Source organism: Artibeus jamaicensis, unplaced genomic scaffold (genome assembly GCF_021234435.1).
Source record: "Artibeus jamaicensis isolate MK-2021 breed Jamaican fruit bat unplaced genomic scaffold, CSHL_Jam_final contig_484, whole genome shotgun sequence".
Lineage (NCBI taxonomy): Eukaryota > Metazoa > Chordata > Mammalia > Chiroptera > Phyllostomidae > Artibeus > Artibeus jamaicensis.
Genome location: NW_026521859.1, coordinates 11,274,609 through 11,302,492, shown reverse-complemented (window position 1 = coordinate 11,302,492; position 27,884 = coordinate 11,274,609). Strand labels below are relative to the sequence as shown.

General features: G+C 42.4%; 1 protein-coding gene across 1 annotated transcript in view; it reads right to left on the bottom strand.

Moving 5' to 3' along the window:
• Window positions 1–20,168, bottom strand: part of ZNF318 (zinc finger protein 318) — a 30,941-nt gene extending 10,773 nt beyond the window's left edge. Inside the window, exons 1-6 of the mRNA XM_037154281.2 lie at window positions 19,401–20,168; window positions 16,683–16,831; window positions 11,171–11,807; window positions 8,419–9,858; window positions 6,741–6,840; window positions 367–671 (exon numbers count right to left, since the gene is read on the bottom strand). Of these exons, the coding sequence (XP_037010176.2) occupies window positions 367–671; window positions 6,741–6,840; window positions 8,419–9,858; window positions 11,171–11,807; window positions 16,683–16,831; window positions 19,401–19,850 (3,081 nt within the window). The 5' untranslated portion in view covers window positions 19,851–20,168. The remainder of the gene's footprint in view (window positions 1–366; window positions 672–6,740; window positions 6,841–8,418; window positions 9,859–11,170; window positions 11,808–16,682; window positions 16,832–19,400) is intronic.
• Window positions 20,169–27,884: the final 7,716 nt, after the last annotated feature.

The window sequence follows — 27,884 nt, the reverse complement described above, 5'->3', positions numbered from 1 at the left end:
CCCTATATCAAATACTGATTTGAGAACTGAAATGTACATGACCTTGTTCTAAACATGAACCCATAAAATAGTGTATATATAAGTTATAATAAAATTAGAAGCCAAAACTTGAGTGGGTTAAGGAGTAAATGTTAGAACAAGAACATAGAAGGCCCTGAATACTGAGGGTTTGGGATTCCACTTTGTGAGCAGTGGGAAACTGCTAAAATTCTAGTCACTATCGTGATTTGATCTATGCTTTACAAAGTTCTAATAAGAGTAAAAACAGGATGGATAAGGAAGCTAAGAAAATGGTTAGTTAGGAAGCTTCTTTAGGAGTCTATGAAAATAAAAAACATAACAGAAATGAAAAACTTGAGTTTTTACCTTGCTGTCTGAAGAGGAGTTTGAGTACGATGATACTTTTTCTGGGCTCTTAGATTTTTCTGCTTTCCCAGACTTCTCTGTATACTCTTTACTGTCGCTTGAAGACTTCTGGGATTTATCCAAAATGTTAATTCCCAAGATCTGAGCCACTTTGTCCAGTTCAGATTGCTTCTTTTCAGCCTCTTCTGCCTCTTGTCGAAGTTCTGCAATGTCCTTCATAATGTTATCCTGAAGCCGACTCACTTCCACCAGGAGTGGGTCTTTGTGGCCATCCTTCTCCCTTCGTTTCTTGCGCAGCATTTCCCCTAAGTAGTTAAATGTCAACAGAAAGAAACACAAGGAAACTAAATTAAGACAAATTATTTTTCTGTCACGAGTAGTAACCTCTCAAGACTTTTGGTCACAAAATATTTTCCCATAAAATTTTTAAAAAGCAAGTGGAATTCTCCATCCACATGGGCTGGTTTAGGTGAAGTGTCCATGGAGGTAAAGGATGAGTTCTTTACCTTTCATGTAGGGGTTATTAGCTAATGATCTACAGAAAGATTTCATGGCCTCCATGAATCCCCAAAATAGTATTTACAAGTTTGTGTGCATGTGTCCTCCAAAATAATTATAGATGTAGCCCTGGCTGGTGTAGCTCAGTGGGTTGAGCACAGGCCTGTGAAGCAAAGGGTTGTGGGTTCAATTCCCAGTCAGGGCACATACCTGGGTTGCAGGCCAGGTCCCCAGTAGGGGACACATGAGAGGTAACCACACACTGATGTTTCTCTCCCACTCTTTCTCCTTCCCTTCCCCTCTCTCTAAAAATAAATTAAAAAAAAAAAAGCAATTATAGATGTAATAATGAATCCAGTGGCTGTCCTCTTCAGAGAATCAAAGAATCATTCAGAGGGCAAAAATCAGTCACATATTTAATTTTATCTGATTTAAGGACCCTTCTCTATTGCCTACATTTGAGTTTTAAGTTTTGCCTCAAGGACTTCCGCCAAGATGGAGGCATAGGTGGAGATGCCGTGCCTTCTCACACAACCAAGTTTATAGACAACTAAATATTAGCAACAGAAAACACAACCAGAACACAGAAAATTGAACTTTTCTTTTTTTAAAATTTTTTTATTGATTATGCTGTTACAGTTGTTCTATTCCCCCCTTCATTCCCCTCTACCCTACCCCCCCATCCCCACCATTACCCCCCCCCTTTAGTTTATGACCATGTGTCTCAAGTCCTTTAGATTCTATATTTCCCATGCTATTCTTGCCCCCCCCCATCTATTTTCTATCTACTGTCTATGCTACTTATTTTCTGTACCTTCTCCCCCCCCTCCTCCTCCCACTCCCCTGTTGCTAACCCTCCTTGAGATCTTCATTTCTATGTTTCCACTCCTGCTCTAGCTGTCCTTTTAGTTTGCTTTTGCTTTAGGTGTGGTTGTTAATAACTGTGAGTTTGTTGTCCTTTCACTGTTCATGTTTCTTTAACTTCTTTTTCTTAGATAAGTCCCTTTAACATTTCATATAATAAGGGCTTGGTGATGATGAACTCCTTGAATTTGATCTTATCTGAGAAGCACCTTATCTGTCCTTCCATTCTAAATGAAAGTTTTGCTGGATAGAGCAATCTTGGTTGTAGGTCTTTGGATTTCATGACTAGGAATACCTCTTTCCAGCCCCTTCTTGCCTGTAAGGTCTCTTTTGAGAAGTCTGCTGACAATCTGATGGGGACTCCTTTGTAGGTGACTGTCCCCTTATGTCTTGCTGCTTCTAGGATTCTCTCCTTCATTTTAATCTTGGCTAATGTAATTATGATGTGCCTTGGTGTGTTCCTTCTTGGGTCCAACTTCTTTGGGACTCTCTGAGCTTCCTGGATTTCCTGGAAGTCTATTTCCTTTGCCAGATTGGGGAAATTCTCCTTTATTTGTTCAAATAAGTTTTCCACTGGTGGCTGTTCCTTTCCCCCTTCTGGTACCCCTATAATTCGGATGTTGGAGCATTTAAAGATGTCCTGGAGGTTCCTAAGCCTCTCCTCATTTGTTTGAATTCTTGCTTCTTCACTCTTTTCTGTTTGGCCATTATTTGCTTTCTTCTGGTCCACTCCATTGATTTGAGTCCCAGTTTCCTTTTCATCGCTATTGGTTTCCTGTGCTATTCCATTCATTTCAATTAGTTTCGCCTTCATATGTTTCTCTAATTTGTGGCTGTAATCAACCAGATTTGTGAGTATCCTGATCACCAGTGTTTTAAACTGTGCATCTGAGAGTTTTGCTATTTCTTGGTCGCTTAGATTTATAGGCTCTGGGGCTTTGAGTTCTTCTTGAGCCATTTTTGGTCTGTTCACGCCCTTTAAGTGTGAGGAAAGGAGCCTTGGACCCCCAGGTTGCTGGGTTGTGACGCTGTATGTGGGGGCGTGGTCAGAGCGGGAAAATGGCGGCGCCCTCTACTGCCGCTTGCCATGGGGACCTCCGGGCCCCAGTCCAACCGCCCACTCCCTCGCCTGTCCGCTCGCGCACAAATGGGCGACCACAGTCAACACGCAGCACCGCTTCCCCGCTGTCTCCTTCGCGGTCGCTCGCCTGGTGGCTCGCTGGGTCGCTCACTAGGTCCAACCCTGCGCCTGGATTCCGTGCGTCTGTATTCCGCGCCTGAGTCCGTCTGACTGAGTCCTCCTGTGCAACCCCTCACCAGCCGCTGGTTTTGCCCCTTACCGGTCAGGCTGAAGAATTTGTTGTTAGCGGACTTCCAAAAAGTTCAATTTTCCGTGTTCTGGCTGTGTTTTCTGTTGCTAATATTTAGTTGTCTCTAAACTTGGTTGTGTGAAAAGGCACGGCACATCCACCTATGCCTCCATCTTGGCGGAAGTCGAAAATTGAACTTTTCGGAAGTCTGTTAACAACAAATTCTACAGCCTGACCGGTAAGGGGCGAAACCAGCAGCTGGCGGAGCAGGATAGCACAGGAAAACTCGGTCAGACGGACTCAGGCTTGCGGAATCCAGGCGCAGGGTTGGACCTAGCGAGAGACCAAGTGACCCCGGGGAAACAGCGAGGGAGCAGGGCTGCGGGTTGACTGTGGTCGTGCATTCCTGTACGTGCGCGGCGTGCACACAACCACATACAGCGTCATAACCCAGTGACTCTGAGTGGCCCGGCCCAGGGGAACCACCTAAGGCTCTGCTCCTCACCCAGCAGAGTGAAACAGCAGAGGGCACAGCCATTTCCCTGCTCTGACCACGCCCCCACATACAGCGTCACAACCCAGCAACCTGGGAGTCCAAGGCTCCTTTCCTCACACTTAAAGGGCATGAACAGACCAAAAATGGCTCAAGAAGAACTCAAAGCCCCAGAGCCTATAAATCTAAGCGACCAAGAAATAGCAAAACTCTCAGATGCACAGTTTAAAACACTGGTGATCAGGATACTCACAAATCTGGTTGATTACAGCCACAAATTAGAGAAACATATGAAGGCGAAACTATTTGAAATGAATGGAATAGCACAGGAAACCAATAGCGATGAAAAGGAAACTGGGACTCAAATCAATGGAGTGGACCAGAAGAAAGCAAATAATGGCCAAACAGAAAAGAGTCAAGAAGCAAGAATTCAAACAAATGAGGAGAGGCTTAGGAACCTCCAGGACATCTTTAAATGCTCCAACATCCGAATTATAGGGGTACCAGAAGGGGAAAAGGAACAGCCACCAGTGGAAAACTTATTTGAACAAATAATAAAGGAGAATTTCCCCAATCTGGCAAAGGAAACAGACTTCCAGGAAATCCAGGAAGCTCAGAGAGTCCCAAAGAAGTTGGACCCAAGAAGGAACACACCAAGGCACATCATAATTACATTAGCCAAGATTAAAATGAAGGAGAGAATCCTAGAAGCAGCAAGAGCTAAGGGGACAGTCACCTACAAAGGAGTTCCCATCACACTGTCAGCGGATTTCTCAAAAGAGACCTTACAGGCAAGAAGGGGCTGGAAAGAGGTATTCCAAGTCATGAAATTCAAAGACCTACAACCAAGATTGCTCTATCCAGCAAAACTTTCATTTAGAATGGAAGGACAGATAAAGTACTTCTCAGATAAGATCAAATTCAAGGAGTTCATCATCACTAAGCCCTTATTATAGGAAATGTTAAAGGGACTTATCTAAGAAAAAGAAGTTAAAAAAGATGAACAGTGAAAGGACAGCAAACTCAGTTATTAACAACCACACCTAAAACAAAAGCAAACTAAAAGGACAGCTAGATCAGGAGTGGAAACATAGAAATGAAGATCTCAAGGAGGGTTAGCAACAGGGGAGTGGGAGGAGGAGATGGGGGGAGAAGGTACAGAAAATAAGTAGCATAGACGGTAGATAGAAAGTAGATGGGGGGCAAGAATAGTATGGGAAATATAGAATCTAAAGAACTTGAGACACATGGTCATAAACTAAAGGGGGGTAATGGTGGGGACGGGGGGGGGGTTAGGGTGGAGGGGAATGAAGGGGGTGAATAGAACAACTGTAATGGCGTAATCAATAAAAAAAAAAAGTTTTGCCTCAAGCTCACCTACTGTTATCTCCTATCCAAATGGTAGGTTCTCAAGAATTAATACATGCAGGATTAAAAACTAAAATTCTAATCCCTAAATAGTCTAAACCCAAACAGAAGAAATGATATGTTCTTCCAGTCTCTGTTTTTCCATGCTATCTCCAAGCTGTACTATTTGGAAAACTTGTTATATTCTTCCCTTGGGATATGTGTTAATTCTTAAAAGAACAGACGAAGAGAAGGAATCAAAAGAGGTATCATGGAACATCTTTTTGGGCCAAAAAGTCAGTCAGTCCTCAAAAACTGATGGGGACATATCAAAAGGATACCAGAGTCAACTTAAAGGGGTCCCACTGGACAAACATGGGGTGTTTTAAGCATGAAAATACATTTTGGGCCATGGCCGGTGTGGCTCAGTGGATTGAGTGCTGGCCTGTGAACCAAAAGGTCATCAGTTTGATTACCAGTCAGGGCACACGCCTGGTTGCAGGCCTGGTCAGGTCCGCAGTGGGAGGCGCTCAAGAGGCAACCATGCATTGATGTTTCTCTCCCTCTCTCCTTCCCTTCCCCTCTCTCTAAAAATATATAAATATTTTTTAAAAAAGAAAATAAATAGTGGAAGCATTTATTATAATCTACTGAATGAAAAATCCATGAGTTCACACTGATACAAATGAATAAATAAATAGAGGCACAGGGGTGGGTGGGAAGCTCCTCCTTACAATAGAAAGCCAATAAAGATAGAATGATGAAATTAGAAAATCACTATTTACCAACGATCATAACAACAATTCATTCTGGCAAGAACATCAATGAATACTAAAACTAGTAGGCATAAGTTTGAGGAGCAAGTGAATATTTACATAGTTTCAAAGTACCTCCCCTATAAGATACTTACTAAAAAGGGTAAAATAGTAACTTTACAATGGAGAAACCTGGCAGATACCACCTTAACCAAATGATCAAAGTTGACATCACCAATAATGGGACAAATTAACACTTGATAAGAACTCAGCATCACTTCGGTAATGTTCCTGCCATAAATTCATAATCTGAATTGAATAAGAAAACATCAGACAAACCAAAATTAAAGAACATTCTATAAAACATGTGACTTCTTTTTAAAAAATGTATTTATTGATTTTTTAGAGAAAGGAGAGAAACATCAATGCAAGAGAGAAACATCAACTGACTGCCTCTCACACACGCCCCAACTGGGGATCAAACCCACAACCTTTTTGGTATATGGGATGATGCTCCAACCAACTGAGCCACCTGGCCAGGGCCACTTCTCTTCTAAAATGTCAATGTCATGAAATATAAATATTCAGAAATTGGTACAGATTAAAGGAGACTAAAAGAACTGAATGCAATGCATAATCTTGCATTTTCTTTTGTGGTAAGACATTATTTGGACAACTGGTAAAATATAAATAGTATCAGTAGACTAGTATACGTTACTGTTAATTTCCTCATTTTGGTAAATGTACTATGATTATGCAAGTTGATTTTTTTGTTGTTAGTAAATGGACACTGAAATATTTAGGAGTAAAGGAGCATATTTATGACCTACTTTTAAAGGTGTCAGAAAAAATTACATGCACACACAGATTGAGAGAGGAAATAAAGAGATATAGCAAATGCAGTAAAATGCTAATAATCATGGAGAATATCTGAGAACTATTTACATTATGATTGCAACTTTTCTATTAGTCTAATTATCTCAAAAAAATTTTTTTTAAGTGTGACTTCAGGTCACTGGACCTGTCTGAGAGTCCCTAAAGCTCTTCATTTGGGTCACTTACTCAAGTTACTACAAAAAGGTAGTCACGCAAAGGACTGTCTGATACCTTGTTGTTTATGAAGTCGCTCCAACTCGGTCCTGAGATAGTACATCTTCTTCTGGCGAGCTTCACGATCACTCTTTAGCTTTTCCCTCTCTTTAATAACCTGTAAAGTACAAAATGATTAAGAGTGTGCTTCAGCCTCCAACATCCTCTCTTTCCTATTGCACTTGTTCATAAGCCCTCATGCTAGATAATACCTGAATACAAGAATCTAAATGCTTGTACATTGAGGTTCTGACTTTATAAGTGAAGGTGATATTTCATACTAATCCAAGTTCCAAAACAGAATCATCCTCTCTAGAGCTACATGCCCCCAAAAGTATTATTTTGACATGGGAAGCACTGCACTATTAATTTTAATGCTACTGACAGCAAGTGTTAAGTGGTTCTAAGCCCAAAGGGAACCATCAAGAAGAAAATGAGTATGTGGTATGGGTGAAGCAGTGTTAGCTACATTACATATTATCTTATTTAATCCTCATGACATTATCTCTATTTTATAGTAAGAAACTTGAGGTTGTAAAAGATTAAGGAATATATTCAAGGTCATACAGTAAGAGTTTAAAATCCAGGTTTAAGTGACCTAAAACTCTTGATTTTTCAATTACATTACTACCACCTAATGAAAAACAAAAATGACTTGTTTGTAATGGGCAAGTGTGAAAGACTTTTGTTGTTATCAGCCCTGACTTAATGCTAGGTTCTTAAAGGGAAAGAACCCAGTCTCTAGTGTCTCTTCAGTCAGGTTTTGTCTTTTTGAACCTACCCTTCTTTTCCAAAAGATTTCAACAAAATGAAAGACAGATTTCTTTTTGTCTTCTCAAAAATAAGCTAAATTTCTCCTAAACTAGAAAAAAAATGAGACTGACTCTAATTTTTCCTTTTCTTTTTTTCTCCTTAGGTCTTATTTTATTAGCAAATCAAATTTATACCTGACGTTTCTATGTTCCTAAATAAAGTGAGTTGCTAGTTACAATAAGTTGGTTTAAAATTAACAGTATGTATTTTTCCATTCAAAATTCTTCTATTTAGTATTGCATGTCCCTGCATAATTCTTACCTGCTGCCCTAAAATATCTAAAATTACTGTATCTTTAACCCAGCCTCTGCTCCCTTCCTATAGCCTTCACACAATAACAGTACAAAAACTACTTTAAAAAAGTCATAAAAATGTTATTCCTGGACTCTAAAATAAACCAATATAAGAAATAGCTAATAACTAGCTATTAATTAATTTTTAGCTGCCAAGCAACAACTAGTTATTAGCTATTAATCCTCATAATCACTACAGGAAAAGGATCCAAAACTTACTGGGATGAAATATTTATTTGATTTTCCTTTATACAACCCAATTTTGGTTCCTTACTCCCTGATGAGGTCATATCGAAGACTTCAATGCTCCCAGCTCCTATCCATAGTGCTCTAAAGCAAATAATTTGAATAGAGAAATAAATAAGACAAAAGAAGCCTAGCAATCACAGTGGGACCTAGAGCCAGACTTTAGTCTTAATGTGAAAAGATGAGAAAAACAGAGGGGGACACATACATTACTTTGGGTGACGACAGCAGCCTCCAAAGAACTTAAAGTAAAGGGCCTTAAAACTTTTCAGCTCCCTCTAAAAGACAAATACAAATTTATGTTAAAAGACTCAAGGTATAGGGTCTCCAAAACTAGTATTTACCTTCTGCTTCTGGGAAGCACGATTCTTCTCATCAGAGATCTTTTCCGGATTATATCTTATGAGTGATGGGATGGACACCTGGATAGGCACTTGGGCAGTAGGAATCGAGCTTAGCACTGACTCCTCCTGCTTGGGCTCAGCAGGAGTCACGGTGGGGATGACACGGAGATTGGGACGGCTACGAGTAGCTTGCTTGGTAACTGGCATTACCCTGTGTGCTTCAGGCAGAGGGTGCTTTGATGGTTGAGAGGTGGGGTACATGGGCCATCTCGAGGCTGCATATGCCATGTAGTGCCTATAGGTATCAAAAGAAGCAGGAGGAATGGCAGGTCCCTGGTAGTTTGAAGGTATCCGAGCTGCAGCAAACTGAGAGGCCCTTGGCACATGAAACTGAGATAAAGAAGCAGCGTGTGAAAGTCTAATTGGGGCAGATGGGGCTGATGGCAACAGGCATCTGACTGCAACAGATGACTGAAACCCAGGGCCAACCACCTCTGGTCCTGCAATATGACCCACTGGATGGTCAGATTTTAGGAATGGGGGGCTGTTTTTTGTGAGCAGGTAAGGATCCACAGGGGAGACTGGATGTGGATGGGACACCTCTGGGGAGTGAGTATTGCTATGGTGTGCCTCCCTGCTCTCCAATTTATGAGGGTTTGAGGAACATGGATCAGCTGAGAAATGGCGGTCAACTGAGGAACAGCGGTCTGCTGAAAAGTGCCGGTCAACTGAGGAACGGCGGTCAGTCGAAGAACGTGATGGCTTCTTGCCATGAAGTCGTTCCTGGGTACGTGCAGCCAGTTTACTAATCTCTGTTACCCCGATATCCAGGCCTATGGTCTTGAGCAAGTCATGAATCTTGGCATATTCTGGATTGGTTTCTTCTCTTGATTCTAGCTTTACGGCTGGAACAGAAGTGAGGGAGCTTGCCTTCTGCCGTAGAACTTCATTCTCAGAGCTCCCGAGGGGCTTTGGTGGAGATTCTGCCTTTAAATCCTCCTCTTCATCTCCATAGAGAAATTTCTCCTCATCTTCAATGTCAGGGAAGCTACGTCGTCTTTTTTCCTGTGTACTGGTAGAATCTGCCAACATGCTGAGAATACGGGAAAAACCACTGCCATCCTGGGTAGCTCTCTCATGGGGCAGCAAGAAGTCTGTGTGTCGCTCAGGTCCCTCAGCCTTCATATCCAATTTCTCCTTGTGGCACAGAAAACTTCCAAACTTCTCTCCGAGAGGACTGTTGTCTTTGGGCATCCCAGGGAGGGGACCCCATTGGTGGAGGTTGCCCTGAGGTTCCTTCAGGTTAGTGTCTACCATAGTCCCCTTGTTTTCAATCTCTGAAGCAAAAGCAGCAATAGCACCACTCAGTGGGACAGATGGGTGTCCAGAGTAGAGAGGGTGATCCTGGCTGGAGCTGGTATTGCTGGAAAAACTCTCAAGCTGCAAAGACAAACACAACCAATTTGGTCTCTATGTAGAAATTCAGAAAACTAGCAATTGAGACAAATATTTAGGTTCTTTGTTATTCCTGAATTATTAGGGAAAAGATAAGTATGGATAAAGGGAAGATATAGTATCCTTAGTCAGATAGGTTCAAGATTTGGGCCCCTGTCTTCCAAATGGTTCTGCTATGGTTGCCAAAAGAAATAAAAAATAAGGCAGACTGGACTGAATCCGCATTTTTGCCCATTTGTTGTGGTCCTTATCAAGGAATCTGAATTCAAAAGAACTTTAGAGATGTCCTAGCTTGTTTTCTATGAATTCCCAAAGGAAAAAACATAAAAAAGTAGAGCTGCTTTGGCTGAAGTAGAGTTAGGAAACTCAAAAACTAATTGATCAGCCTGACCTTGTTTCCCTAAATGCCCATACGCACCTCTTCAGAAACCTTTAGATCTTCAGAGGACAGCTAAAAATCAGTACTCATGCCTGACCATCTTTTCAGGTGAGAAAAAAATACCAAGGCCACAGAGAGATGGGACAGGGGCTGGGTAGAGGTGGGCGAAATGGGGGACATTTGTAATAGTGTCAACAATAAAAAATAAAGTTTAAAAATATACCCCTGGATGGTGTTGCTCAGTGGATTGAGTGATGGCCTGTGAACTGGAAAGGTCATTGGTTCAAATCTCAAATCCTAGTTAGGGCACATACCTGAATTACAGGCCAGGTCTCCAGGTGTGCGAGAGGCAACTGATTGATGTTTCTCTCCCTATCTTCCCATCTCTCTAAAAATAAATAAATCTTTAAAATGTGTGTGTGTGTGTGTATACACACACACCAAAGCTCAGAATAGTGAAGTGACTTGTCTAACAATCACAAAGCAAGTTGATGGCAGAAGTGGGCACAGAATCAGAATTATGTGATTTCTGGTCTAGTGTCCTACCATTCATATATTTTGTCTTCTCTCTAAAAAGATGAGGAAAATTTAAATCATTTTCCTTTGCCCTTCAAGCTTCATTTCCAAGGAACTCAATTAAAGATTCCTATAGGGGTACTTAATTTAGAGAAATAGTTACAATAGTCTCCAAAATGTCTGTTAGGAAGCCTAATATATGACAATAGAAGCCCTCTACTGATGCATTATGAGACCTAGTTTCCTTTGGAGAGTTCTAGAAAGTGTAGATCATAGTCTTAAGAATGTTGGTCTAACATATATTACAAAGATACCATTAGGGACAGAGCACCCGGATAGGTAACCAGGCTTTAAGATATTAAAGGAATTAGCAAGAGACCACAGCAGAAACATAGCAGAGACCTGAACAGAAGGCTCCATGTCCACCTCAATCCGCTTCTTCAGAATTGATTTCTTGGGCATCACGGATACTTCCTCGGGCTGATGTAAAGAATATCCAGGCTCCGATGCTGTTAGAACACCTGACAATCCAGGAATGGGACAGCTTGTGCCACCATCAACTCCCACCAGCTCCTGACCCAAGCTCCTACTTCGTTCTTCCTCTTCCTCTCGCTTTCTTCTGGCAAGGTCTAGCTCTCTAAACTCAGGGTCTAGAAACCTAGGGCTTGGGCTCCGTCTACGCTGTCGATAGTTGCGGGTTCCTGATGTAAAACTTGGGTGATCACTTCCCATGGTGTGTATTTTCTCTGCGTCATCATAACGGGGCCGTTTGGCCTCCCGGCTCCTTTCCTCAGGTCGTATAGAGTAGGAGCCTTTGAGTTTGTCTCTACTCCGTTCTGTTCCATACAACATCTCATCATGACAACTGACATGAGGACTATAATCAGAACGATGCAGGAAAGTTTCTCTTGTTCGGTAGTCCTCATCAAGCTGCCCCAAAAAGGGACTGAGAGGCCCTTCCTCCCGGGAAATATATCGTTCAAGACCTCGAGAGCATTGGGAGCTTCGTGTGAAGACAGAATCATCAGTCAAATCATCCCTGAGGAAAGACACGAGTTACTGAATAAATAAAATGGACTTGGAAAGAGCAAGACCAGACAAGACTGACATTCGACAAGGATGCTATAGAACACGTAGGACAAAAGACATTAATCATAAAGTCCAAGAACAAATATAAATATAAATTAAAAATATATATCATTTTTCCTCTTTCCCCAGGCAAGGTACAAGCAGCTTTAGCCTCTAACCAAGGGGAGATATTACTAATCTATATAGAAAGAGCTCTGGATTATACAACTCCACACCAGATAAATTCTAGCTCTTTGCTACTAAAAGTTTTTTCTGAATCAGCAGCATCAGTACTGCCTGGGAACTTTTTAGAAATACAAATTCTCAGGCTCCACTGAGGCCTACTAAATTGAAATCTGCATGGCCCTGGCTGGTGTAGCTCAGTGGATTGAGCGCGGGCCTGCGAACCAGACAATCGCGGTTCGATTCCCAGTCAGGGCACATGCCTGGGTTGCAGACCAGTTCCCTGCAGGGGACGCACGAAAGGCAACCATACATTGATGTTTCTCTCCCTCTCTCCTTCCCTTCCCCTCTAAAGATAAATAAATAAAATATTTAAAAAAAAAAGAAAAAAAAATAAATTGAAATCTGCATTTTAACAAGATCTCTAGGTGATCTGTATGCACCATAAAATTTCAAAAATACCAGTCTGGATCATCGATTTTCAAGTTGTGCTCCACAGAGATTCTGAACAGAGATTCTGTCCTTCTGAAGGAAGGACATACTAGGAAAAGTAGAGTCTACATGGCTCTGGGCCTTACCTTCTACCTCAATGAACCATACCAGCCTCAACTTCATCTGTTTACATAGTAAAGTTTTATATATTATCTCGTGTGGAAAAGGAGTATTTCACTGTGAGGAAAAAAATTGGCATGATTTTCTCGTAAGTTTCAGAAGGTTCTCCAATGCTTTGTTTTGCTGGCTCACATATTATAAAAATGATAAAACTTCTTCACAGCCTGCTTTGTTACTCTCTTTTCCTGCCTTGCCTGGATATCCGCATGTACTCTGCTAATACTGGGTCCAGGAATAAGTTTGTAATGGTTTGGTTCACTATATATTTTTACTTTGTAGAAATAAAAAGGTCTTAGACCTTTGAGACACGAAGGTAAAAATATAGGATGGGACATCTGTCTTTTCAACTCAGAGCTCTATACCACACACAATAGTCTTAAACTTTTTGGGCATTATAGTCATAGAGCTTCTACTGCCCAAATGGAAAGTTTCTGATTTAAATCACAGAGGCAAATAAAGATCCTCTGGCACTTTAAGCATAGAACTTTTAAGTAATCTGAATAAAAAATTTACATGTCATTCACATTCCAGAGTGACTTACCATCCAAAGGATGGTAGTTATTGGTGTCTTCTACAGTTTCTGGTAGCTACTTTTGTTTTTTGTGAGTTTCTAGAAACAACTTTTCTTTTTTTCTTCTTCTTTTCTATAATTGCTGCTTTCCTGTCTCTAGGATTAAGTTAGCAGAATACTGAGGAATTGCCTTTTCTTTTTCACCAGCCACTCTTTGTTCAGTTTTAGACCTGGTTAACAGCTATAAATAACTTTATGAAAGACTATCAAGGATAAACTTCATCACCTTCCTCTAAAAGGATGCCACCTGTTGGAATCCAGATTCCTTATTACTTACCTCCTCCCCAAGAATGTGAGGAATTTTAGGTTCTCAATGCAGAATGAAATAGAAAAAAAATGGGAATAAACCAAGGACAATCTCTGTAATCAAATGTAACTAGAGTAAGATATTTTACTTTGTAGGTTTGTCAGCCATGAACACAACTATTTCCAGAGAGTAATTTCCATGAGGTCCACTGTTAAACACCACCTACCATACAAAAATAATCACTAATACCAAAGGGGAAAAAACACAAGTAGCAAGTTCATCCATGCTCCCACATTCAGCTCCCCACTAGAAATACTAAATGTCACCACCAAATGACATACTAACCCAAGATCTAACCCAGCACTAAATACCAAGAAGATAGAAATAATGAGATAACTCTCAGAAAGTCTCAGTTCAGATTTGCAATCTCCAGCAAAAGAAGGCCAAAAAACAAAAACAAAAGAAAAAACACAAAAGAAGGCACATAAACAGTTAAAATAATGAATTATCATGTAAATACAGGCAAAAATGAGGTTGCTTATTAGAAGTTCGTATCCTCCTTCCCATGTCTCCCAAAGGATAAGTGACAAAACTGGCTGCAGTAAAAGTAAGCCCTGAGAAAGGCCACCTGATCCCATTGCTCAGAATAGTCCAGTGGCAGACTCTCCCTAAAAGCTTGGTTAAGGCCAACTCTTTCCTAAAATAAAGACTATCTATATAAAAAAACTGATCACTGGGTGTGAGTGATGGGTATATGAGGCTCAGTGTGCTATACTCTCTCTTTTTTTTATTTACAAACTTCATTAAATAAGTTAAAAATCATATAACAGGTCCACAAATTTGTACACCAATGTTCACAGCACCATTATTCATTATAGCCAAAAAGTAGAAACAACCCAAATGTTACCCCCATCCATACATCACTAATGAATGGGTAAACGAAATACCTACAATGAAATATTATTGGTAATAAAAAGGAATGAAGTACAGTTATATGCTGCAACATTACTAAATCTCAAAAAACTAAGAGAAAGAAGCCAGTCATAAAGGTCCGTGTATTATATGATTCTATGTATATGAAATACCCAGAAAGGGAAAATCCATAGAGATAGGAAGTAGATTAGTGATAGGCTAGGCAAGCAGTGTGGAAAACTAATAGCTAAGGATGCAGGTAATAAAAATGTTCTAAAATTAATCATAGTGGTGTGAATGCAGAACTCTTTGAATATACTAAAACTGTGAATATACTAAAAGTCACTGAACTAAATACTTTACACTAATGAACTATATGTTACATGATTTATGTCTCAATAAAGCTGTTTTAAAAAAAGATCCTCCAGAACCCAAACTTTCCATTCTTTTCCTCTGCTAATTCCTCAAAATGCCTGAAGACAGCTGTTTGCTTCTGCCTTTTCCCTCAGGCAAATCAGAGGGGGGAAAAAAGTTCCCACTACTTCCTACATGTGTCAAGGCAAGGAGGAGTTAGGGTATAATAATTCCTAACTTCATGAATGGAACTTATAATGTGCAGAGTACTTTGATAACCAAAGGACATCAACCTCACATCCACAAGTCTTTAGAAACTGTCTCCATACAACTTGATCATGTTCCCTTTTCATAATGTTACAGTCCTACATACAGAGTTGCCAAGGTGAGGATACTGACAATCCTGGCAATGTGGCTACAACCCAAACCCGATATAAAATTTAACAGATTCAGTAAAAAAGAAAGAATTTGGAGACCTCAGGGAAAAAAATAAATAAAAACCTATAAATAAAGGGTGGACATGGACTGTTTCATTAGCTGAAAACTGGATTCACTTTCAGGAGACAACCTGAGAATGCCAACTGTCCTACAGCCTTAGTGGAGAGTAATTATCCACACAAACTATACTGAGCAAGAGTGCAGGGGGTAGAAAGTCAAAAGAGTGGCCTGATACCTCCTTTTAGAACCTTTATCTACTTTCTCTAAAATTGACTCATCTCTCTGAACTACATGATTCTAGAAAGATTACTGCCCCAAACTCCCTAGGAGGAAAATTTTCATTTTTATAATTTAAAAACCGATTAACTGGCTATCTGAAGTACATGTGCATAATGAAGCTCATAGAAAGGGAGGTGATACCCTAGGCCTACCAAGAGGAAATGTTAAAGTTACCTCAAAACCTCAGCAAGGAAGGAACACAATCACCTCATGCACCACCCACTCGTACTGCCTACTCAATCATCTCCTAAAATAGAAGCAGCCAGAGGGGCAAGAGCTGTTTCCTCAATTAAGTGATATAGTCACATACCCTGCAGCCCTATCTTCAGAAGCTTTGGTGTTATATGACACTGGACTGGACTGCCTTGTTTCAATGCACCAAATAGCCACTGGAGCTTTGAAGTAAATATTACCAAAGGGGAGTACTGGTCCTCAGACTTCCTGCCACCTGTCCTCCACCTGCCTGCCTCTGTGTGCCACTGCATGACATCTTAGTTTGAAAGAATATTACATTGACTTATTGCTACTGCTAATCATTTCTGAAAACTCCCAATGTGCTGGGCAGACATCATCACAGCCATGGTTCTGGGCTCTCAGAAATGGAGTGCTTTCCCTGCACTCCTTAATCTTTTACTTTTGTGGGGTAAAAAAAACCTGATATGATTATTCACTTCCCGTTTATAGTTAAGTTCCTAGTACCTGACATCTATATTTAACACTCTGTGGAGTGCATTTGCCCTTCCTCAGCACTTAATAGTTTTAAGTAGTAATATTTTTAAAGGCCTTTTTATTAATGCTTATGTATTTAATATGGATATCTACATGACACATGAATTTATCTAAACACTTTCTGAATCTACAGTTCAGCCTGGACAGCAGAAAAATACACTATTAAAGATTCCTATTTTGTCCAGAACTGAAATTTGCAGAAAGAACCCCTAATACCAGTATTTTAGAATCCATATCATTTCACCTGTTTTAGTTTTGGAAACTGTTTATATCCCCTCAGCTTTCCTCTTTCCAGTTGGACCAGGATGACCTTTACAGTATTTTCTTCTATAATTCTTTCAGCAACAAAGTCTGCATCAATATACTCTCCCCACTTAGAAAGCCTTTTCCAATGTTATACTTTGTACTGGACATCAGGGATAATTTCACTGCTGGCACCACTCTTTCAAATACACCATTCAGAAAACCTCAACATTTCTACCTTTAACCATTATAACAGCCCTGTCTCAGATGAAGCCCACCTGTCCACATCCTCCAGATTATCCACTGGTGAACCCAGTCGATCACTAAGTCGCCGCCGTTCTGGAATGCCGACACAGAAGTGGTCATTGCCAACAGTGATCCTTAAGCTCTGTTCCAAAGAGTCAGATCGCAGACCAGGAGAACGTCTCTACAAAAGCAGAATATAATGTAGTAGTCAATAGGTCAAAGCATCTCTAAACCCAAAAATGTTCTCCTCCCTAGTCATGAAGTTGTAGTCCAACAAGGTGAAAAATGGCTGTTTCTCCTACTCCAAAAATATAGCACTTAAAAAAAATTACCATTTGCTTATATGAAAGCCCATACTTTCAACCCTCCCAATCAGTGATTTCTCTTTCTTTCATTGTACTAGTACTAGGTATGGGAATAGAGAAGTGAATTAGGTCTGCTCTCAGAACCTATATGTTTCTATTGAAGAAGGCAAATCAAACAGTTAAAATGAGCCCTGGCTGGTGTGGCTCAGGGGACTGAGCGCAGAACTGTGAACCAAGGGGTCACGGATTTGATTCCCAGTCAGGGCACATGCCTGAGTTGTGGACCAGGTCCCCAGCATGGGGCATGCAAGAGGCAACCACACATTGATATTTCCCTCTCTTTGTCCTTCCCTTCCCCTCTCTATAAAAATAAATTAATTAAATCTTAAAAAAAAAACCAGTTAAAATGAAAACTACTTCTGATAGCTAAGCACCATAAAGTCATTAAAACAAAACGACACAAAAGAGACTGGAGAAAAAGGAGCTACATCTGACAGGATGGTTAGAGAAGGATTTTCTGAGGTGATACCATTTAACCTGAGACCTTAATGATGTCAGTTCTGTAAAGAACAGATGGAAGGATGTTTCAGGAAAAAAAAGAACAAGTTCTGTAATAAGCTTAGCAGGTTTTGGGTAACAACAGAGAGGTGCCCATAAGAGTACATAAGAATGACAGAAGATAGGCGGAATACTATTAGGAAATTTAGTCTTATTCTTAAGAATAAAATAAGAAGCCACAGAGAGGTTCCAAGCAAAAGAGTGATATGATATGACTATATTCTTCCTCCAGATGCTCACACTGCCCATGCCTTCATCTTCTTTGGGTCTTAATTAAAAAGTCACTTTTCCAGAGGCCTTCCCTGGCTACCCTATCAAAAATTATAACTGACTTTTCTATTTTCTTAGGCATTTAACATGCCAAACATTTTACTTCTCTATTTATTTATTACCCAATTCCTCTGCTAAAATATATGAACTCTACGAAGGCAGAGTTTTTAACTTGGGACTCACTCATGCCCCCAGGACCCAGAACAACACCTAACTCATGGTTGATGTTTAATAAATACTTCTCAAATGTATAAAATAAAGCTTTAAAAAGCATGTTGATTGTTGGGTACAGAATAAACTGGAAGGCAATGAGTGGAGTGTAAAGGAGTCTAATGTAATAATCCAGGGAAGACATAATAGAGTGATGGAAGGAGGAGGACAGTTTTGGGGATATACTTTGGAGGCAGAGCTGACAGGTTAGACACATGAAATTAATCTGACAGAGGAGGCTTGGGAGGACAGAGATCATCACTGTTTTGAGCTGAGCAATGGGTGATGTCACCAGAGACAGAAAAAACTGGAGCAAACAGGTTGTGTGTGCATTGGAGAAGAAAAGGGAGGTTTGGAAACAAGTGTTGTGTTTCTCTTGCTTACTCTGTAACTAACACTCAGACTGCAGCTACTCATCTATGAAAATCTTAGTTTAGTGACAAGTCAATTCACCTATGACCAGAGTGTCCAAAGCATACTGTTAAAGAGCCCCTTAAGACGACAGAAACTTTGTCACTGGGTTTGAAAAGGCTGGTGAACTGCAAATAAAATCAAAACCCAAACACCGGACCCTACCCAGAGAGTGCTGCTTATGGTGACGAGTCAATATTATGTCCAAACTAAACTTTTTAACCTCATGCACTGCCCCTTTAGCAGGGAAACATAACGATTAAAACAACCACCAAACCAACCAACCAAACAAACAAAAAAGGGAACTAGGCAGATATGACTTGAATCACAGCATCACCACTTAACTGTGTGACCTCGATTAAATCACTTCAACGACTCGGGGTCCTTCAGCTGTTCTTTAATAGGGAATAATTTTAAGTGCCGCACCTCAAAGGCCGGTGAGTCTTCAAAGAGAATGTGTACAATGAACGGCTAAGCCTAATTCCTGCCACATAACGCAGTAAGCAATAGCAGTTATTAAAATGACTGTGGGAATACACACCTCATTTCGGAGAAGCAGCTCCAATTTAGACAGGCAACAGTTTACACTGTCCGTGTCTCCCCTGGCACAGTTAAAACAACTCTAGGGGATACAGAGCCACGGAACTCTGGAGCATCAACTACTGAAAAAGTACCAGCCCCACGGCTGGGAGAAAATTCCCCTGGCCCTGGCAAACTTCTCCACACCTCACCCGGAGCGCGACACACAGCCTATTCCCAGAAAATGGAGCACTGCCTGAGGACCAGGCGCCGGAGCGGGTCCCGAGTCCTTAGGGTGCAACTGAAGCTCCCGGGGCTGACAGGGAACCTCCAGGTTCGGGCGTCGCCGAGGGGGTGAAGGATCGATTTGGGGACCCTGGCCTGGAGGCCTGGGCGCTTGAGGGCGTTTCTGGAAGCGAAAACCTCGGGTGAAGGGGCTGGGGTACGAAGAGAGTCCCGGCCAAGAGGTGGGATTACCCGGCTGCCACTGTCGCCTGGATGGTCTCCACGGCCGTCCCGGGCGAAGTCGGAGCGCGACTCCCCACGGCTGCTGCCTCGGAAACCCGCCGGGCCCGGCGGGAAGAGTCGTCGGCTCCGCGGTGGCGACGGGGAACCGCGACGGGCCCTTGGCGGGGACGGAGAGACGCGACGACCCCGCGGCGGGGACGGTGAGGCCCGGCGACAGCGGGGTGGAGACGGGGAGCCGCGGCGACCCCGTGGCGGGGAAGGCGAAGCCCGGCGGCCGCGGTGCCCTGAAGGCGAGCGGGGCCGGCGAGCGGGGGTCCGCGACGAGGAGCCGGAGGGCGGCGACGTGCGGCGAGCAGGGCCTGAGGAGGAGCCGGAGCCGCGGCTGGTGCGCGGGCAGCTCCCGCCGCTCTCTTTAGGCCGATGTGAAGAGACGGAGGAGCGCGAGCCGCTGCGGTACATGGCTTCGGCAGCGGAGTCCGCGGTGGCAAGTCTGAGCCGCGGGCGCCCTGGATGCGCGGCTCCAGCGGACCGCCGCAGCTGCAGCCTCGGCCACCACGGCCGCCTCGCGCCGCCCCCACAGCCAGGGCAGCCCACTCTTCTCTGCCCCGCGCCGCCTGAGGGTGCGGGGCGGCGGGGGCGGACGGGGAGGCGGCGGAGCGCGCGCCCGCGGCTAGCGGTTGGAGGGCGCGAGCACGCGTCCGACACACCCCCCGCCCTCCGGGGGCTCCCCGCTTCTCCAGTCAGGGAGCGGTCAAACGAGCCAGAAGTGGGGAGGAGCACGGAAGCGGGAGGGAGGAAGGGCGAGGGGAGGGGAAGTGAAACGCGCGACCCAGACTGCACACGCTCCGCCTCTAAACCCGCAAGATGGCGGCCGCCGAACCGCCCACTTCCCCTCCCCCATACCACGTGACACCGAGGGGTTCTGTTTGGGGTGAACAGGAAAAGAGAGGAGGAGCGGGAGGGAGCCGAACGGCTGCTGTTGCTGAGATTCTGGAGGTGTGGGGACACAGCGGGCTTTGAGGCTTTTGGGAGCATCTTCAGTCTCCTGTCCTTACCTTTGCTGTTCTCTCGTCCCCCACCCCTATTAATTTAGGTGTGGGCAATAAATGGTTATAAATGGTGGAAATACAAATAACGTCCTAAACGTTAGATGTGTCATAGCCTTGCCCCTCACTGAAGACCGGTGACAACCATCAGTTTACTTTCCAGTTTGCCTGCTTTCTAGAGGATGAAATTGAGGGCAGGAAACTGGGATGAAGGTAAAAATCCAACTCAAAGCAAACATCAGAGTGAGATTTCAGTTTCTCAACTAGAATACTTAAGTTCATGTGAAAGATTCCGAGGCAGGGTAGTAAGCTACAAAAATTCCTTGGCAAGTGGAATGGGGAAGGAGAAACAGCTGAACAAACTGCAAATTACAGTCATTCTAAGGTCTATCTCACCATTCCAGAGTCTGGTAGAGCAGACCCTCTTGGTCCAGGTTCCTATTCAGTGACATTCTTAGAGGGTGAAACTGACCAGAGAATGACCTACAAGCTCATTTTGATTTATCAGCATATTAAAGGATACACCTGAAAAGCTGATGAATAGTTATTGAGATCCTCCCTAAGGCCTTTAGAATCAATTGCCTTTAGAAAGCAGATAAAGACGCTTAAGACAAAGAACCCAGTTGGACTTCCCCTTCTTCCTCCAGGCACATATCTTTGCTTTCTTCCTCCTAAGCTCTAAAGCTTTCCAGGATGCTTTCAACTAGGGGAGCAAGCAGGCAGCCCTTCCCAGACTAATCCCCTGAACCTGTCTCCAATGGCCCTTATTTTGTCTCTGTAATTTGTTTCCGGAGTCCAAGCAGCCCAGCTGGCTCGCTTCTTCTACCTCTGTGACTTTCTAATGGGCCAAGGCAACTCTCTGAGCAGCTTATTTGAATCTTCTCTTTGTATGTACTTTCACTTTGCATGCTAAATAAAATTTCTCTTGCACTAGAGTTCTTGCACTAGTGCTGAATTCAAAACCCAAGAGCCAACATTGCTAGTAACAAGTCCATCTTGAAAAGACCTGTGAGTGACTGGGGGATGTGAGCAATCCCCCAGTCATCCCCTAATCTATGACCATGATGTTCCTGAACACCTGTCTGTAGAGTAGTCCCCAGTTGTAGGGTCCTGCTTATTAAGTACAAAAATCAGGAAGAAGGCAACACACATACAAAAAACTGTTGACCCTAACCAGTCACACTCTTTGAAATAAAACAATGGCTTAACAATTTTCATCTAGCAACCAGAAACACAATACCTTAAACTGGTATGAAAATCAAATTTCTGATTCCAAAACAAGGGCAAAACAAAGAAAAAAATTATTATAAAAGGTTTCCATTTTCTAATTTACATATTTATATATTGAATTTTAAATGTGCCCAATTTCACATATTTATATAATGGCATATGCTTTGATCATAGATCAGCAAAAGTAAAGAAAAACTTTTACCAGTTGATTTTACTCAGCTTACTTGACTCCTTAACATTACCTGTCTGCCCCCATGGGCATTTGAATTTCCAATTCTTGACTTTTGGGTTTTGCAGCTCTTTAAGAGACCTTATTTATATCAAAGTTACTAAGTCTTCTATATAAATTTTAACACTTTAATGATTTTTGTTTCTATATTCAGTTTACTGGGGATTTTATGTATAGATCCTCATATAATTTGGTAGTTAAAATCTAAACTTATTTTTTCACAAATGGATAGCCAATTTTGTTTCAAACATGAATTGAGATCACTTATATACTGGGAAGCCATAGTGAGGAAATGAGTTACTCAGTAATCAATGAACCCTGCCAAATACTAACATTCCACCTCTAAATCCAATTTTATTGTTCTCTTTTGGTTGTGTTACTTACAATAGAGATTTTTAAATAATGGGAGTAAAAGAAATACCAGGATAGATGATGGAAGTAAAAGAAAGTAAAGCAATCTGAGAAAATGATTACTTTTAACCAAAAAATGAGTTATATGCAAGGTTTCTGAACAGTCTAAGATATATTTCATATGTCCTGTGAAACAAAGAGCCAAACTCCAAGATTTGGATACATGAGTTCTACAGCAGAAAAGGTCTGTCAGAAAATGGTGACAGTCTGTGTAAGTAGAGCTGCCATATAAAATCATAGAGAGAACTTGATTTTAATAATCTCTGGGTTGGCGGGATTAGGATATCTAGCCCTTATTACCAGGGCTCACAGATAGCTGGCTCTCTTCTCATTCTGGGCAGGAGGAAGAGGATACTTCCTTTTCACTTGCAGGAAGGGGGCCATCTGACTAGTTCCAGTCACTGTGGGAGGTGAACGGAAGCACTTTGTGTAATTTCCAAGCCTAATCAAGAAAGAGTAGTTACTATAAGCTTTCCATGCTTTCTTTTCCCTTGATGTGGGCAACCGAGGAAGCCATGCGTTCCAGATGGTTCAGCCTGTGAGCCTCGGTCCCTGAATGAAGCCAAGTATCATTCCTACCCTAGTTGAACATGTACTGTGAACATGAAATAAAACTTTGTTGTGTTAAGCACTGAGATCTGAGGGATAATTTGCTACCACAGTATGACCTCACCTAATATGAGTGTTATAGAGGTGGGGTTTTTTGTTTTTTGTTTTTTCATCTATATTTTCTGACTTTGGGGCTATTTATATAATTTATATAAAGTTAAAAAGCCACATGTGCCTGGCTGGTGTAGCTCAGTGGATTGAGCGCGGGCCTGTGAACCACACGATCGCGGTTCGATTCCCAGTCAGAGCACATGTCTGGGTTGCAGGCCGGTTCCCTGCAGGCCAGTTCCCAGCAGAGGACACACGAAAGGCAACCATACATTGATGTTTCTCTCCCTCTCTCCTTCCCTTCCCCTCTAAAGATAAGTAAATTAAAAATCTTTTAAAAAAAGCCACAAAAATTACTTTAATGAAAAATAATTTAAAATATGCCAGAAGTGTGCCCTGTCTTTATTAGCCTATATCTGAATTTTGGTTACCCATGTTTTGGTGGGATCTAAGTAAATGTGAAGAAAATGTGGCCCTGGCTGGTGTGGCTCAGTGGATTGAGTGCCAGCCTGTGAGCCTGCGAACCAAAGGGTCACTGGTTCGATTCCCAGTTGGGGCACATGCCTGGGTTGCACCTGGGTTCCCAGTGGCAGGTGCTCAAGAGGCAACCACACATGGATGTTTCCCTCTCTCCCTCCCTCCCTCTCTCTCTAGAAATAATAAGTAAAATCTGTTTTAAAAATATGGACAGGTATTTACAGATACATGGAGGTAATACATTTTAAGTCAGGGTTAGTTATACTCTGTATCAACTTTTCTTTCTCAACCCTTTTCTAATATTGAGTAACTGTTTTTTATCAAGGCAGCTGGACCCCATGGTGTATAATTGAAAAACTCTTCTGCTTCCTCTTCAACCTGCCCTTTGAATAATTCTTCCAATGTCCTGCATGGAATCGTTCATAGACCCTTTTATTTTTTCAAGCAGTTTTTAGTCACACAAGTGGTCTTATTGCAGCAGTGAAAATATCTTGCCCAGGATAACAATTGTAACTCTAAAGTTTCATGCAAGCTAAAGCTTCTCTCCTCCGTCACCTCTTACCTGATTCACACACAAAGTTTGCTGTGATGAAGGGAGGTGTGCCAGGCTTCTCCAGGTCCCTTTTACTCCTCAGAGCACACTCCTCCTCTCCCACTGGCTAGTTGCTATTCCTGACTCCCCACCCCAACTCACCCTACACATATACTAAGGGTTTGGTATGGGGGGAAGAAATTAGGGAAAAGAGCACAGTTTCTTGTGATCATGGCAGGTGCTGTTGTCTTCTATAGTTGGTTCCCTATCGACATGGAGGTCTCACAAATGCTTCTTTCTCTTTTATGTCACCTTTGAGAGCTTTGTTATGACTCTGTTGCTGGGACTGAAGCAATGGCCCTCCTCTGGTTGGCTGCTTATGACTCCTGTCCCCTACCAGTCCTTGGCCTTCCAGAAGTTCATCCCATTTAAAGTTCAGTCTCCTGGTACCCTTTTCTCTCTGGGAACCCGTCATGGAAAGGATCCTCTTTAAATTACTCCAGGTCCATTTTCATATAGGTATACTTGACCACAGGACAATGCATTCATCTTTGCCCTGCTGGCAGCTCCTTCTCCATGCTACCCAGGACAGCTAGTCAGCCAGCATCTTGCTTTTGGACATTGTCAGGTGGTCAAGGACATCTGACATGAGTCCCTATAGACTTCCAAACTCCGAGATATATAAGCCAAATACTGGGAGGTCCTAGTGGAGGCCTCTATCTCACTTGGCTTTAGGCAAAGGGAATGGACCCCTCTTTCACCCAATATTCTGAACCCAGCCCATGGGTAAGTCTACAACACAATCCCCATTCTCTTATATAGACTCGCTGTGGATGACGCTAGCAGACTGACTCATAATCTCTCCCCCAACTCTCTGTGAGGGAAGGGGCTATCTGGCATCTATTGTCTTGCTTTCTGTTTTTGAAGCCTTTTCTGAAACTCCAAAGACAACAGACAGAATCTAATTAATATCCCGTCACAACTGTTATCTGTCATCGATTCAAGAAACTTACTAGACTTCTGGTGAAAATGGGTTAAGGCTTTCAAACATACACATACACACACATACACACACACCTGTAGCAGACATACAGCAATGACAGATAAAACTTGAAAAGAGAAAAGTAAAGACATAGGCTTTGAAGTAAGATAAACACCCTTGCGAATATGCTGAAGGTATAGGCCTCCTGGGCTTCGAAATAACTCCAGAAGCAAAGATAGCAGTCGGACATTTGGCTCCTGTGGATAGAGATTTAAGTGCCTTCCAGGAGGTGGAGGGCCTGGGCCAGGTTTTCAGCTTGAAGCCAAGAATATCCACTACATGCCAGCTAAACAAAACTATTGTGAAACTTCTGCTTGGGGCTATAGCTTTAGGTAAAGCTGTGCGTCAAGTGGGTGGGAGGACAAAAATGTTGACAGGCTTTAGATGAGAACATAGCTTAAACACTCCCTGTTTGGTGGCTGGAATGGCAATTCCCTGATATCATCAGTGTTTCTATATACCAGTAATAACCAATTAGAAAATATAATTTTGCCCTGGCTGGTGTGGCTCTGTGGATTGGGTGCCGGCCTGTGAACCACAGGGTTGCCAGTTCAATTCCCAGTCAGGGCACATGTCTGGGTTGTGGGCCAGGTCCCCAGTAGGGGGTGTGCGAGAGGCAAGGGCATAATGATGTTTCTCTCCCTTTCTTTCTCCCTCCCTTCCCCGCTTTCTAAAAATAAATAAATAAAACCTTAAAATTTTTGTAAAAAAAGAAAATATAATTTTATGTTAAAGATGGTAGATTCAATGCATGCATTTATCACTATTAAGTCCCTAAACCTCACTAAAATGACAGGGTTTTCCATGTTCCATGTCATTCTAAAATGACAGGTAAATAAAAGGGTTTTATCTCTTCTTAAGGTATAAATTTATATGTGCAACCTGAAAGTGTGAGGAAGATAATGCCCTGTGGAGTGGAATTTTGATCAAGGGGAGACAGAAGCCAGTGAATAATTTTCCCCCACTTTTCCCCTTGTGTTACTTCTCCCGAGGTGGTCTTGACATGACATTTGTCTATTGAGAGCACCGTCTCCAGACCCAGTAATCAGTTTAATATAGTGGCAGCCAGGATAATGAAACATCATGGTGCGTCTCCTTTTTTTCTGCCTCATGCACCCTGTTGCTCACACTTGTTCCCTAAACTTCCTAATGATAAAGTTAGGTTCTGGCTTCTGGAGTACTGAAGCTAACACAACTAACAAGGCAAATTTGACTTTTTGAAAATTAAGAAACTCTGTCTATTGAAAGACACCATTAAGAGAATGATGTGGGGAAAAGTATATGCTACATATAAAAAGGGCTCATAACCACAATATATAAACAACTATTAAAACTAAGAAAAAGACAGACACCCCAACTGAAATATGGATAAACTATTTGAATAAGTTCTCAGAAGAGGAAATCCAAATAGCCAGTGAACTTCGCTTATCAATCAGCCTCCCAGTACCCTACCTATCTCCCACTGCCGTCACCAGCCCTTCCCTGGTGCAGGTCTTCTTTTCACTCCACCTGGACTCTGGCACTCTGTGCCAGGCTGCTGCTGCCAGCTGCCATCCTGGGAACACCCTTCTGAACCCACCCACGCTCCGACATCCCACAGCAGTTCACCCCCATGGAACAGAAGCCCTCCTTACCCCTATGGGCTTGGCTCCTATTCCCAGGCTACCCTTGCCTGGACAAGCTCCTCACCCTGCCACAGATGACGAGCCCAGTGATTCTTTCTCTAAGTAAGTGTGGCAAACGATGCTAGTCTCCACCTAATATTCATGCCAGCTTTATGGTTTTAATCGTGTGCCCCAGAAAAAGAGACATTGGAGATACACTCCCAATACCTCAAAATGTGACCTTTCTTGAAGATAGGAATGCCCAAAATACCCCTGGGTTGTTCACTTAATTTTTGTGTGTGTGTGATGTGACTGTTACCTCAATTGGAAGGGAAAAAAAGGCAAAGGAACAAAAATGATACAAATATACAGAAAAAAGGGAATAAGAAATAGAGGTAGCCAAGAAGGAACCCAATGATTCATACTCAGAACCCTGACTGTCTTAGAGATTCCAGGTAACTCTGAAGGTGGGGTTGGGGGTCAGTGCTGGAACAATAAAATTGGGTTTAAATTTGGCATAAGCAGCAGATGGATCCCTGACCTCTTCCCAGCCCACGTGGCCAGATGACTGCTCCTTCCCTTTCCTGGCAGAAGATGGGAAATCACTTCTGAAGCAGTCTCCACAGGAGACTCCACAGGGCAGGGTGATGAGACACTACATTGACCAAAGGACAAAAGCCTGGCAAGACCTTTCGGTCCTTTCTTTACCTGCTTTCAGAATGCAAGCAAGCAGGTCCATATTTATAGCCAGGAGACTGGAGGATTCTCCCTTAAAGAAACTGTATCATTCTGGAGAAAAGGTTTGTAAACGCTAACATTTGGGGAGCTCTGCAGTGAAGTCCACACCCAGCATCTAAGATGCTCAGCTTCTTAGTGTTTCTCTTAACTCTAGGGGACAGCCAAGGATCACCCCCAAGAACAACCTCTACCTGAACATCAGAGATGTGTGGAAGGAAGGAAGGGAGGAAGGAAGGAAGGAAGGAAGGAAGGAAGGAAGGAAGGAAGGAAGGAAGGAAGGAAGGAAGGAAGGAAGGAAGGTAGACTCAGAGGAACAGAGAAAGAAAGGGGGTCAAAAGAAAATTAAAACTAAAAATAATATCCTCAAAAAGCTATGAGATGGTATTGCAATCATAAAACAAAGCAAATAGGCTACAAAGAAAATGTAAAATAAGAAAGAGTGCTTGAAAATTAAAAATCTAGTGGGCAAGATAACAATTGAAATTGAAGAGTAGAATTTAAAGACAAGGAAATCTAGGAAGTGGAAC